The sequence below is a fragment of the Centroberyx affinis genome, unplaced genomic scaffold (genome assembly GCF_046629955.1).
Source record: "Centroberyx affinis isolate AG114_WGS23_722 - 3 ecotype Tasmania unplaced genomic scaffold, CSIRO-AGI_Caff_v1 ptg001919l_1, whole genome shotgun sequence".
Classification (NCBI taxonomy): Eukaryota; Metazoa; Chordata; class Actinopteri; order Beryciformes; family Berycidae; genus Centroberyx; species Centroberyx affinis.
This window is the reverse complement of record NW_027280282.1, coordinates 6,130-20,386: the sequence shown is the minus strand read 5'-3', so window position 1 is coordinate 20,386 and position 14,257 is coordinate 6,130. Positions and strand designations below refer to the sequence as shown.

Here is a 14,257-nt window from a genome sequence, read left to right as displayed (position 1 = left end):
CAGACGTCTAGCATCGTTCTCCAAATTTGCCCACGGCAGATTTAATGAACAAAGTCTGTGTGCCGGCTGGCTGAGATGATAACCTGAACGTCCCAGAGGAGGGAAAGGGCTGAGAGGGACTGAAGTGGCGGTGCTTGCAGTGGCAGTATAGCGGTGGCAATTGCGGTACTGGTGGCATTAGAAGAGCAGAGGTTAATAGTAGTGTTCATAGTAAAAGAGGAAGTGCAGCAGTAATGGTTAAGAAGACGAAAGAGGAGAAGCAGCAAACTAAAACTCCCGTTAAAGTGGCGGAATCTCCCGCAGAGGGGAATAAAACCGTTCGGTAAGGCACTTTATGTTCGAGTTCAACGTCAAAAAAAAGTGTCAGTAATGGAACGAGGAGGTGCCGCCCATGTGAAAAATGTTTGCAGTAATGGTAAAAGGCAAGGCACTTTAGATAACAGCACCCAGCGAACAGCGTGTTATGTTATGGAAAAAGGGAATGGAGACCTACTAGAGAGAAAGAGCAGAGAATTCACCCGTCTTCCTCTATACAGGCTTCCCTTTCAGTGCAGTTACAGCCACCACGCTGTGATCAAGAAAACCTGCCGCCACCGATGCATTATGGGTAATTCTGATGGATAGGCCGTCTGCCGATCTGTGTGTTACTTTCCGAAACGACTCCGCTCGTCTTTTCTTTCAGCGTGCCTCCTGAGACTGGGAGCTGGCAAGAGTTTCCACCCCTTCCTGTGATCAGGCTAATGGGCTATTTCAAACTTAACATCCAATTATATTCGTTTGAAGCTTATTCATATGGATTTTCTGCTCGGTTGCATCGTATACAGCGGCATACAGGATAAAGGGGGAAGGAGTGGTAGGAAGATAAAGGTGAGGGGAAGTGGAGTTGTGACTGAAAAGTTGCAGGTTTGACTCTCCGGACCATCTGCGAATATCTGGACCAAGATTAAAGGAACAGTTCACCCAAAACCATTAATATGGGTGCTCACTTGCAGATTAAATACAAAATAATTGGTTTAAAACAGTATTTCTTCCTATTTTCAAATCTTCTATTTTGAAGGCTAAATGGCCAAACTGGAAGTCTAATTCAAGCTAGTCTTACCTATACACTTAGGTAAGACCGGGGTGCACGTATTTTGAAATAAGAGCTGGAGTGGCGATTTCAGCTACATAATGGTGTAAATGTCTTTTCAAGTCACTTTGGGATCTTGGAGACTTGGATTATCCTGTAAGAGCTGCATGGAGCCATTTTATGGTTATTTTCTGTTATTTTTTGAAGTCTGAAGACAGGTCTCCAACAACTTCATTTGTTTTGGAGAAAGCTGCAATGTACTTCTTCTACGGGACTGTTGGATGGACTAACAAACTTTACCTGATTTTCTACTGGCATTGGGGTGAGTAGATAATGACTGAATTTTCATTTTTGGGTGAACTATTCCTTCAAAGGACCCACAGGGTCGCAGCTGTACACATTCCTACTGTAACACAATTTTATCTGTGTCACAACAATAGAAACTAGCCTTAGTTTGCCTTGGCAGGTGAACCAAAAACTTGATTTTGGACACTGCCAGTAAGCAGGTTTAATCAGGTTTGATCCCAGCAACAGGCAGCGTGTTTCCAAGACAATGAAGCTGCTCTCTGACCCCTCAGATGGATATCTGAAGAAACACATTCTTAATTGCAGTGTGCGTGTAATACGGTGCTTAATTAAATATGAACCATCTGATGCCTGCCAGCCTTAACACAGCGTTTAAAATCAAAGCAACTCTTGTGATGAGGGCAGATTCAAAACAAGCAGTCCATTAAATTACCGACGGTTTAATTCACAGCAAGCGATTTCCCAGACTCCCCTCCTCTCTCTATTTCCGACTCATAAAAAAATCAAAGCAATCACTCTGACTCATCGTTCCCCCGGCCCGTTTCTGCTGTCTGTGTGTCTGTACTCGTTTCCTTGCCGTTGCCTGCGTCGACAGCGCCGGACGGGTTATTAGTATTCTGGCTAACGCTGCCTCGTGTCTCCGGATGCCACCAGAGGGAAAATAAAAACAGATTAGGGCCAACACGATGTAACATCGACGTATCCGGGCGTCGAGTCTGCATCGACGAGACTCGACTAATCTGACGCGTTGCCAAAAAAAACGAGAGGGGGGCAAAAAAATTGATCCCATCAAGGCTGTGGTGGGAATACTGAGAGGCAGCAGACTCACCAGCACCACATCAAGAGTCCAGTATCAATGTAATGTCTTACAGAAAACAAAAGTTTCTAGGACTTTTCAATGCAATATGATTTTAATAGGATAAAAACTTGGGTTTGAAGTTATTGAGGTTCAAACTGATTATAGAAATCAGTTTTCATTCCATACAAATTCAGAAAACAGAATTTAAATTCAGTCGTCTGCTGGAACAAATCTCATCACTTTCAATCTAAGTCATTTACACAAACACAAGATCTCAAGTCAAGACTTTAGAAACCTTTTCAAGTCATCAAAGTACAAGTCAGAGTCAAGTCCCAAGTCACCAGAACCCAAGTCAAGTCTCATACAATTCAAATTGTGACCTCTTGTAGAAACCCCCCCACCTCCTCCATCCTACTCCCAATCCTCCTCCTCCCTCCTCCTCTGTTTCTCTGAGTTTGAATCACTGTGGATGGAAGATAAACAGCTCCACCTCCTCCACCGCTCCTCCTCCCTCGTTCTCCCAGGCTGCTCCTCCAGGAGTCGGGCGTCGACACGTCTCTCTCTCGGGGGTTGTGTTTTTATATTCGTTCCCTCCTTCCTCTACCTCTCCTTCTACTCTACTGTGAACTGAATCTGTTTCATTCTCTTGCGTTCTCTCTTTCCGTCTCTCTCTCACTCCATCTCTCTTGTTCTAATATAAATACCACGTATTTCACATTTCAAAATCCATATTTATGTAAGAAATCATGACTGAAAGTAACATATGTAAGTAAAAATTAAGTAACAGTCTATGTAAGTAATACAACTCTTTCCCATACAGTATTTCCCACCAATACAGCCTAATGTATCTAATGCCCTATATGTTTATATAACCCCACAATTGTTTACATTCTATTTTATTGCATTTATTGGTCATTTTCTATTCTATTTTTGTGTTTTCTGGTCTGTTCTTTCTTTTTTTCCCTGCTGTATCCTATTACTTTTCTGGCTGCCACAACCTCATTTCCCCACGGGGATCGATAAAATTTCATCTTGCTCTCTCTCTCTCTCTCTCTCTCTCTCTCTCCAGTTCTCTCCTCCTCCATCTTTCTTTCTGTCTCTTTCTCTTTCTCTCTCTCTCTCTCTCTCTCTTTCTTTCGGTCTCTCGGCGGCACCTCATATCTCCAGCTGAGATCAAAGGTTAATAACTTTTCACGCTTCCTCCTCATATCGCTTCAGTTCAGATAACAACGGAAATGATTGGAGTTTTTTGACATGAAAGAAATTGTAAACCTGTACAGTTTTAAACCCACGCACGGCTTTTATCCTCTGCCTGTGAGCTGGTGCGAGTCCCTTTTCTGTCCTCAAACGATCTGCCACCGTTTCCGTATGGTCAGAACGGGTCGGCGTTATAAATATATAGCGCTGAGGGTTGAAACGGGCTCTCTTGGTGCCACGCAGCAAATCACAGGTTAAATGGCCAATAAGAGTGCAGCTGATTGCTCGGCGGGGCTTTGTGCGATGCCGCAGAATGGCGAAACCCCGGCCGCTGACCTGAACACTCGCCCCCAGGAACAGACCGTCCTCTCAATTACTCAGATAAGTGCAAACTGAAGGTGTGGAGGAGAAGGAGGAGGAGGAGGAGGAGGAGGAGGAGGAGGGAAAAAAAAGAAAAGGGAGAAGAAAGGGCCGGCCGCGAGCGAGAGAGGACAGGAAAAAGATCGGAGAGGAAAGGACAGGAAGAAGCAATGGGGTGGGCGAGGGAAGGGAGGAGAGGAGAGGAGAGGAGAGGAGAGGAAAAAGCAAGAAGAGGGGAGGGAAGGACAGAAGAGGAGGACACAATGAGAGTGGAGGGCAAGAGGATGGGGGAGAGGAGAGGAGAGGAGAAGAGAGGAGATAGAAGAGGAAGGAAGAGGAGAGGAAAGGAGATGAGGAGAGGAGAGGGAAAGAGATGAAAGTGGAGAGGAGGAGAGGAGGGGAGAGGAGAAAGCAAGAGGAGGGGAGGGAAGGACAGAAGAGGAGGACACAATGAGAGTGGAGGGCAAGAGGATGGGGGAGAGGAGAGGAGAGGAGAAGAGAGGAGATAGAAGAGGAAGGAAGAGGAGAGGAAAGAAGATGAGGAGGAGAGGAGAGGGAAAGAGATGAAAGTGGGGAGGAGGAGAGGAGAGGAGGGGAGAGGAGAAAGCAAGAGGAGGGGAGGGAAGGACAGAAGAGGAGGACACAATGAGAGTGGAGGGCAAGAGGATGGGGGAGAGGAGAGGAGAAGAGAAGAGAAGAGAGGAGATAGAAGAGGAAGGAAGAGGAGAGGAAAGGAGAAGAGAAGAGAGGAGATAGAAGAGGAAGGAAGAGGAGAGGAAAGGAGATGAGGAGGAGAGGAGAGGGAAAGAGATGAAAGTGGAGAGGAGGAGAGGAGAGGAGGGGAGAGGAAAAAGCAAGAGGAGGGGAGGGAAGGACAGAAGAGGAGGACACAATGAGAGTGGAGGGCAAGAGGATGGGGAGAGGAGAGGAGAGGAGAAGAGAGGAGATAGAAGAGGAAGGAAGGGGAGAGGAAAGGAGATGAGGAGGAGAGGAGAGGGAAAGAGATGAAAGTGGAGAGGAGGAGAGGAGAGGAGGGGAGAGGAGAAAGCAAGAGGAGGGGAGGGAAGGACAGAAGAGGAGGACACAATGAGAGTGGAGGGCAAGACGATGGGGGAGAGGAGAGGAGAAGAGAGGCGGAAGAAGAGGAAGGAAGAGGAGAGGAAAGAAGATGAGGAGAGGAGAGGGAAAGAGATGAAAGTGGAGAGGAGGAGAGGAGAGGAGGGGAGAGGAGAAAGCAAGAGGAGGGGAGGGAAGGACAGAAGAGGAGGACACAATGAGAGTGGAGGGCAAGACGATGGGGGAGAGGAGAGGAGAAGAGAGGCGAAAGAAGAGGAAGGAAGAGGAGAGGAAAGGAGATGAGAAGGAGAGGAGAGGGAAAGAGATGAAAGTGGAGAGGAGGAGAGGAGAGGAGGGGAGAGACTAAGAAAAGAGGTAAGGGGAAAATAAGGGTAAGGGAGGGGAGAAGAGGATTGGAGACAGGAAAGGAAAGGAGAAAACTGGGGAGGGACGAGAAGAAGAGGATACAAAGAGAGTGGTGGAGGGGAAGAGAGGATAAGGGGAGGGCAGGAAAGCCAAAGGGATGAAAGGAGAGGCAAGGAGAGGAGACAAATGGAGAGAAGGAGAAGAGGGGGAAGGAGAGAATATGGGAGGGAGGAGAGAAGAGGATCGGAGAGGAAAGGAAATGAGAAATCTGGGAAGGGAAAGAAAGCTGAGGAGGATGCAAGGAAGTTGAGGGGAAGAGACTGAAATGGAGGAGGAGGAGGAGGGGGGCATGAAAGCAAAAAGGAGGAGAGAGGATGAGTGGAGGAGAGGAGAAGAAAGGCATCAGAGAATAGGGGAAAGGCAAAGGGAGGAGAGGAGAACGAGGGACAGAAGACAGCATGGGGAGTGGAGGAGAGGTTGGGAGCGGAGGGGGAGGAGAAGATGAGGGTGAAAGAGGAGAGAAGAAGAGAGGAGGCTGGAGGAAGAGAGAGGCAATGAGAGAAGAGATTAAATGAGATGGGCAGAGAAAGAGAGAGGGTAAGAGCTGAAAGCGGGCAGGGATGGAGGAGAGAGGGGAGGAGGAGGAGGAGAGGAGAGGAGGGGAGAGGAAAAGGAGAGGAGAGAAGGAGATAAGGAGAGGAGAGAAGGGGAGGAGAGAAGGGGAGGAGAGAGGGGAGGAGGAGAGGAGGGGAGAGGAGAGAAGGGGATGAGAGAGGGGAGGAGAGGAGAAGGAGAGGAGAGAGGGGGAGGAGAAAAGGGAGAAGAGAGGGGAGGAGAGAAGGAAAGGAGAGAGGAGGAGATCTTAATGCAACATGCTTCAGACTCTGCACACCAGAGTGTTTCCTGGTCTGCGGTGACATGTCGTCTCCTCTAATGGTTAAAAATGACCTGAGCAGCACTCTGCTGGATGCTGAGCTGCTGAAGAAGCAGCTGCAGCAGAGCAGCTGCTCTGTTTCCTGACTGCACAGTGAGAAATCCCACAGCCAAATGAGGAATAGTTCAATTTCACTATAGTATAATTCACAAGATAGTATATGTAGAAGAACAACTATCCTATTCATACCCAGCAAACATTTTGAGGTAATAAATGTGATGCGACGGCCTGCACCAACACTGAAAACCAGTGTAAACACAGCACCAAACTGAAAATGAGATAATGTTCGTAATCGTCCACAGCTGCTGCTCGATTCTAAATTGATTCCAATTTTAAATGAAAATTAACACAAAAATTTAAGTTGTACAACAAAACGAATGTATTACATTACCACAAAATGGTGCAAAACTTGGTACAAATGTTCTATAAAGTCTGCCCACTGAGCAAAAGACGTGATTTCAACGTCTTGTCTATGCTTTAGCTCTCATATAGCCCAGGATCATTACGGCTATGTATAGACCTATTTTAGACCAAGCAGTAAATACATTATTACAATGAATAAACATCTGTAAATACCAAAAATATGCACCAGAGAAGGCCTGTAGACTAGCCTACAAGATAATTATCTGAGCACAAGAAGTAATTTCAACACTGCGTCTATGCGTAGCTCTCATATAGTCCAGGATAATATTGTCTATGTATAGACATCTAATAAACTTTCACTTTTCAACCCCATTTAAACTTAATTTAGCCTAGACGGCTATGGCCATTTAGACGTGTTTTAAACGTCTAATCAACGTAAAATTGTTCAGTGGGTGGTTAGCGCAACATGTTTTGTAGCAACTGTCCCATAGATGAATTGATTACAAAGTTGTTTCAATTAAACAGTTTCTTCACTTCCAGAGTTTGGAGTCGAGATTGCAACAGGAGTCGACTCTAAATCCGTCTATTAGTAGAATCGATGGATTCCAGAATCGACTCTTCTGGAGTTGACTCTCCAGCCCTAATTTTGTGAATCGAAACAGTTTTTTTTTTTTGTTTTTTTTTAAACTTTGTTTATTGGGTTTTGCAAGAACATACAATTGTGTCATCAGAGCATTTATAAAAAGTAAAAAGGTATATATTCCCTCCCTAAAAATACATAAAAAAGTGACAACTAAGTGAAAGTGAAAACTAAAATAACACAACCACAAACAAACAAAAAAAAAAAAAAAACATCAGTCAGCCAGTAGTAAACGGTGTCAGTAATAGACACTAACAGTCAGTACAGCAGCATATCACCCACGCCACAACAAACACAATATCGATCCTCCTCCAGACTGCAAAAGTTGCTTCAATCAGGAATGAATGGGAAATTTATCCTCTGAACAAATTGAAAGAATGGACCCCATATTTTCCCAAATTTATTGGAGGAGCCACTTAATGAAAGTCTGATTTTTTCCAATCTAAGAAAATAAAGGATGTCTCTTATCCAGTGGGTATGAGAAGGAGATACAGTTGATTTCCAACTGGTCTAGATTAATCTTCTAGCCAGTAGGGTGACAAAGTCTTTTTTGGACAAAACAGTTTCGAAAGCTGTTTTAATATGAAGTGTCACCGTGCCGTGATATCATGTTGCTTGTTTGGGTTGACATTGAACTTGACCACCTCCTGCATGTCGCCATCCATCCAATGCATGCTGGGTAGGTTTCACTCTCACCACTATTATCTCCCCATGTACAGTGTAGATAGTTATACAGTTCCAGCACTGAATCAACAACAGAAATCCTCCCATATAGGAGTTCAAAACCTGATGAAACTGGGGGTCCGTGGCCTGATGTGTCAATCTCTGGTCCGTGATATGAAAACCCAAAGTAAGACACATCTTTACATCTCATTCCGCCCGAGAAATAAATCCCACATCCATCTCACTGCTGTGTTTCCATTGTTTTGTTTTTTTTCTTTTGCAATGCATTCACGCTGCTTCTTATTGCTTCACACACACATATATATATATATATATATATTCCTTTATCTGTGCGCAGAATTGGTCGGAACATCAATCAAAGCCGCTGTCAGATTGTCCCACACTGCCATTTTCCCTTCACAAAGGCATCCGTCTGAAGCAAGGACACGTCCTGTAGACGACACCGCCGCATTACGGCACAGACGGATCTGACGGTTACGATAAAAAACTGACAACTCCGGTGGGTGAGATTGGATGGGATATGTGTGTGTGTGTGTGTGTGTGTGGGAGGGAGGGAGGGAGGGAGAGGGAGGGGGGGTAATATGACATGCCGAAATGGGACGTGAATCCTCGATTGCTACCTGCCATGGGTTTTGGCGAGATTACAGAAAGATTAGATTTTACCCATGCTCCAACGAGCTCGGCCCTCCTTTTTTCCCCCACGTAATTGGATAGTTTGGGCCGTATTTCATTCTCAATCGGCCGGTTGTCAACGACGACGCATAAACAGAGCGGGGAGGGGACAAAAAAAAAAATAATAAAAACTCATCGCCATAGACTCCGACTGTCAATTTATAACGGAGGATCTCATGATGAGGGGCTCTGGAGCATCGCTCAGAAATGATCTGCGCCTTTCTGATGGGACGGTTTCTATTTTTTTTTTATGATTTGAAGCGATGATCTTCGGTGATTGATGAGTCACGGGTCGAGTGGCGGCGCACACACTCCTGAAACGCCGTTATTACATATTTGTCATCAAAGTCCTTCTCCATCCGTCCTCTGATTCCCTTCACGCTCGTCTCTCTGTCACGTCAAGCTCCTCCTCTTTTCTCTCTTTCTCCTATTTCTTCTCCCCTCTCTCTATCTCTCTCTCTCTCTGTCACATAGAGCTCTTTCTATTCATCTCTCTATCCATTTTCTCTCTCTCCGTCTTACTTTCTCCTATTTCTTCCTCTCTTGCTCCCTCTCTGTCACCTAGAGCTCTCTCTATCTCTCTCTCCGGGTTTTCTCTTTCTTTCTTTCTTTCTTTCTTTCTTTCTTTCTAGACTTGCTTCTATCGCATTTGTCTGTCTTTTATACTCTCTATCATCTCAATCTTTCCTTCTCTTTCGCCATATCTTCTCTTTTGTTTTTTCTCTCACTCTCTCTCATTCTCTAATCTTCATTCTCTTTTTTCTCTCCATCTCTCTCTCTCTCTCTTTCTCTCAACTTTCTTTCTCTCTCGATTGATATCGAGAAAAATCCTTATGATTATCATGATATTGATTTCAACCATATCGCCCAGCCCTAATTGAAAAACCATTTAAAGGAAAAATCCTCCCTTGGATACTCTGTGATGAAGTGATGAATTGTTGTAATTTCATTTTTTTTGGTGAACCCACTTTCCCCCAGCCTGTTTTGTCTACTTCTACTTCAGTTAGTGACTTCCTACATTTCCCAGAATGCCTTTCAACAAAGTCCAGACAACAGGTGTGAACATGTTGCATTCAGCTGAGGGTTTTCACTGTTTGTAGAGAGAGAAATAGTGATAGCGATAGCACAGTAAGAGCAAGAGAGTGAGTTTTTTCAGTTGAGAAAAAGTGAGTCGCTTTCCTTACTCAAGACACAACATGTCTTGTAGCTGCATTGCATTCTGGTCTATTTTACGATGGATTTCTCCCTGTATGAGTGTTGAACGTCGGTGCAAAATGGCGGCTCTAGAAAGAAGCCCTCGCTCTTTGATTCTCTCTTGTTTACCCTTGATGTTTTAGATCACATCGTCTGTTTGGCCAGTTATCCACAGGGAGAAGAAAAATACTCCACCAAACAAACAAAATGGACCCATAAATGCACGATACATCACTAATAGCTGTTTCTTTTTTTGTTTACCAGTGATAAAGTGTTTTAGAGTGGAGCTTTCCTTTAAGACAGTAGTAATTACATTTTCAGTTGAAAAAGGTAAACAAGTCATTGAATAATTAATCAGGAAAGGACGAGTGGAGCAACATTTACTGAACGCTGAACATGTTGGTTTAATTTTTCCCTTTTGTCCCTTTTTCTTTTTCTCGTTTCTGCTTTCTCTCTTTTTCCATGACTACCCACTGTCACCAAACATCTCTCTCTCTCTCTCTCACTGTCACACAGTGTCTCTCTCTCTCTCTCTCTGCTCTGATTGACTGTCATCGCATCTGACAGCGCAGGCATGAGAGAGATGATAAACAAGACGTTTACACTGAGGAGACGTCCACAGCTGTCCACACACACACCACACACACACACACACACACACACACACACACACACACACACACACACACAGCATGTAAGGACACACGCATCACGCAAAAACACTCATACAAGGAGAGGACATGCACACATGCAGACACATACAAACAAGGACAGGACAAATGTACACACATGTACATTATGCAAGGGCCAAATAATAAACACAGAGACAGGACACACACACACACACACACACAGTGAAAGAGAGAGAGACAGAGAAAGGACAGGACACACAGAGAGCCACACACACACACACACACACAGTCACAGTGTTGAATGTGACTGATGCCTGTCAGAGGCTGATAACCTCTATCACCTGTCTGCCTCGGGCCCTGCAGTTTCTTCCCTGATTCCTCCTGTGTGTGTGTGTGTGTGTGTGTGTGTGTGTGTGTTTGTATTGTGCACCATGTGGCTCTAACTCCTTGTTATTTTGGTCCAAATCAACACTATGCCTGCCATATCGACTCAGGCAGCATCACTGGCTCCAGTCCACAGGTCCAGTGCAATGAGAATTGCATTACTCAGTTTTATGGTATAATTTAACAAAGGAGCTGTTAATGTAAAGTTACCCAAATTATAACTGTCAGCATTGTGGAAATTTGAAAAACTCTCTCTCTAGTTTTCAACAAAATCAAACAGATTTAGAGTTCCAGTCTACTTCCTATTGTAGATGATGTCACCTACACCCAGGTTTTAATGAATGTTGTGATTGGTCGACTGTATGCATAGTTAATCAGGTCTCCCATAGTCTATCTTAAATCTCCCTGCCTCTGTTGTTGTTCTATCTTTGGTTCCAAAGATAGAAATCTTGCCTGCAGTGGAAGGTTCGGCTCTCACTCAGTCCTTCAAGCTTTGACTCTTGACTTGGTCTTGACTCTTGACCCCTTTTGGACTTGGTCTCGACTAGCGGTGTAACGGACCGTAGTTGATCCGTGATCCGTACGGATCCCCCCCCACGGTTCGGCACGCATGTGAACCGCGGATTAATTGCAAAGTTTAACCATCATAGTGTGAAATACAGTTTTACTGCCGCTGTTACTTTTTAAAGTAATAATTCCCTAAATCTCGATGCAGAGTTGCAGTGAAAAGATACAGACAAGACAGATGTGTGCTGTGTTTTACTCTGAAGAACAATCATTGCGTTAGGGAAGAAAAAAAAAGGAAGAGCGACTGATTTAAAAGCCGTCGCTCTCGCCGAGTGAAATCCCGTAGTCTATGACTTTGGGCATTTTCAGTGGTGTAACTGGGAAACTGGGCATGCTTGTCATCATTGAAATAGATTGTGATGTTTATTGCAACTTCGGCAATATGCTGCCTGTCTGTGGCAGAGCCTTCAGTGTTGATAGGCTATTACTTGTGATGTGTAACCAATCAGATAGTGCTGTGGGCGGGACATTGAGCGAGACTACAGAGTGGAGACTACAGACAGCGAGAGGCGGCTGCATCAGAGCCAAAGTAGCACATTTTTAAATTAATTTAACCCTAACCCTTTTTTTTTTTTGCTGATCCGAAAAATGATCCGATCCGTGACTCAAAACCGTGATACGATCCGAACCGTGAGTTTTGTGATCCGTTGCACCCCTAGTCTCGACTCAAACTCTATTGGACCTGGTCTTGGACTTGACTTGGTCTCGATTATGGTGGTCTACTAGTGTTACCAACACTACCAAGATGCTGCACCATGTACACCCGCATCACAGTGAAAAACCCTTTGAAATGGCATTAAAAAGGTCTTAAAAATTGTTCTAAATTTAAAGTCTGCCTGTTTATGATTTGCCCTTTTGTTTTGTTTTGGGTTCTTTTTTCCCCTCAGAAATAAAAAGGGATTTTTATTGAGCATTGAGTATCAAACCAAAAGCCTCCATACCATAAGCTGAATGTATCGTTACATCCTTAATTAATACATTAACTGGTAATTACTTTATTATAAGGATTTCAACATTTTTAACATTTTCTTTTTAATTAATGATTACAGTAGCCGTCTGAAGACATTATTACAATATCTGGAAATTCATTACATGAACATTTTTTATTACCCATTCAGAGGGATATTTTATGACATTTCCCTCTCTTCTTCACCACTCTCTCTTTCTCTCACTTCTCTCCCGATGTCTCTCTCTCTCTCTTTTCCTCATCTCATCTCCATTTCTAGCCCAATCTTCTAGTTTTTTTTTTTTTTTTTACATCTCTCTCTCTTTATTCTCTCTCTCATCTCTTGCCACTCTCTCGTTTCCCTCTGATACTGGAGATGTACCTCTGATGTTTGTTTTAGTTAACGCCGGTCTCCTTTTAATTTGATTTTGATGAACATACGAGCACTGATCTGGATGTGGAGTGGGACTGTTGAAGGGGAGGAGGAGGAGGAGGAGGAGGAGGAAGAGGAGGAGGGATGAGGCATCTGTTGCCAAAGATAGACTCATTGATCTCTCCCAATCTAAGACCACACAGCGCAGCGCCGATCCTGGCTTCTCCAGACAGACATTACTGGAAGAGAAATGAGCGCTAATTGCCCGTGGAGAGTATCTCCCCCCCCCGCCCCCTCCCGTTCTACATCCAATCCCAGTCTCTCTTCCAAGTTTTCACCTTTTTTTTTTTTTTTTTTTTCTTCCCCTGACTGAACCGAAAGTTGACAAGATCTTTTATGTGCCGAGTAAGAGTCGTGACTCATGAGACCCGTTCAAGATTCAGAAAGATTCATGGATACACACATGGATTTTGTCTGGAGGAAATAAATGCAGAAAAAAGGGCAAAAGGTGAAAAATATTCATATAACCCCGAATGAAGTTGAATTTTAAACCCATTAGTCAAGCATCAATAATTCATCAATAAGCCGTGCATCCTAATTTGAATAATATTGGCAAAATATTCAGAATGTGGTGTTTTTGTGATTAATGCTGGAATAAATTAGACCGCCTGCATCAATGTTTATGTGTAGCACTTGGCACGTGGATATAAGTATGTGTGTGTAGTTGTGTGAGTGAGAGGAAGAGATGCATGAACACACACACACACACACACACACAACACACACACACACACAGAAAAAGTGTTTGCATTTGTGTGTACACGTGCTTGTATGCAAGTGTCTGTGTTTCTTATCAAAGAATGCAAGGCGAGTGACTCAGTGTAGCTCTTTAAAGGGATCAGTGTGTTGCTGTTGTTGTTGTTGTTTTGTGTGTGTGTGTGTGTGTTAGTGTGTGAGTGTGTGTATATGTGTGTATGTACAGATGAAGCCAAGTCTCACTTTTTATGCTGTACTGTTGCTCCATCCCCAAGGGGAAATGTTTGGAGTGGAAATAATAAACAGTTTTGCATTTTTCAGCCAGTTAAGTTAATAGGAATTTTCTGGTAACTAGCTGGTTGAGAAAGTTTTGAAGTTTTGTCTTATTATGCACTAATTTGATTCTCCTTTTTTTCTTGTTTTACATTTGAAAAACAATGAAGTACTGCAGGATAGATGTAGAACAACTGCATGAAAGTGGATTTTTACACCGTATATGCGTACATGAGTGTGTGTGTTTGTGTGTGCACATACTGTATACGTTTATATTCACCCATATGTTTGTGTTTATGAAAACGCACGACTCACCGTAGCTCTTTGAACGGCTCGGCCCTGACATGCGGCGTCTCCACCGAGCTGCTGAACACGGCTCCTTCGGCCCCTGGAATCAAAGAACACAACATCAGACGGGAACACACAAGCCCCTCCCCTCCTGTCCGATCGATGGACATAATCTCCGCGGCCGTGCGCCGATCTATACGGCTCCGGTCACCGGGCAGGACGAGCCTCGCCTCGCTGATAACATGGACTCAGACTGCTGTGAAGTACACAGATTGTTTTAATTAGGAGGATGGAATACTCTTTACGTGTAAAAACTTAGGCATTATTATCTTATCCAGAGTGAAATACAGTGAATGAAGCAGCAGAATACGCGTTAAACCAAAAGGAAACCAAAGAGA

General features: G+C 44.0%; 1 protein-coding gene across 1 annotated transcript in view; it reads right to left on the bottom strand.

Moving 5' to 3' along the window:
• Positions 1-13,959, bottom strand: part of LOC139653520 (delta-sarcoglycan-like) — a gene marked incomplete at its 5' end in the record, with an annotated part of 29,892 nt that extends 15,933 nt beyond the window's left edge. Inside the window, one exon of the mRNA XM_071530373.1 lies at positions 13,887-13,959. Within this exon, the coding sequence (XP_071386474.1) occupies positions 13,887-13,959 (73 nt within the window). The remainder of the gene's footprint in view (positions 1-13,886) is intronic.
• Between the last annotated feature and the right edge of the window lie 298 nt (positions 13,960-14,257).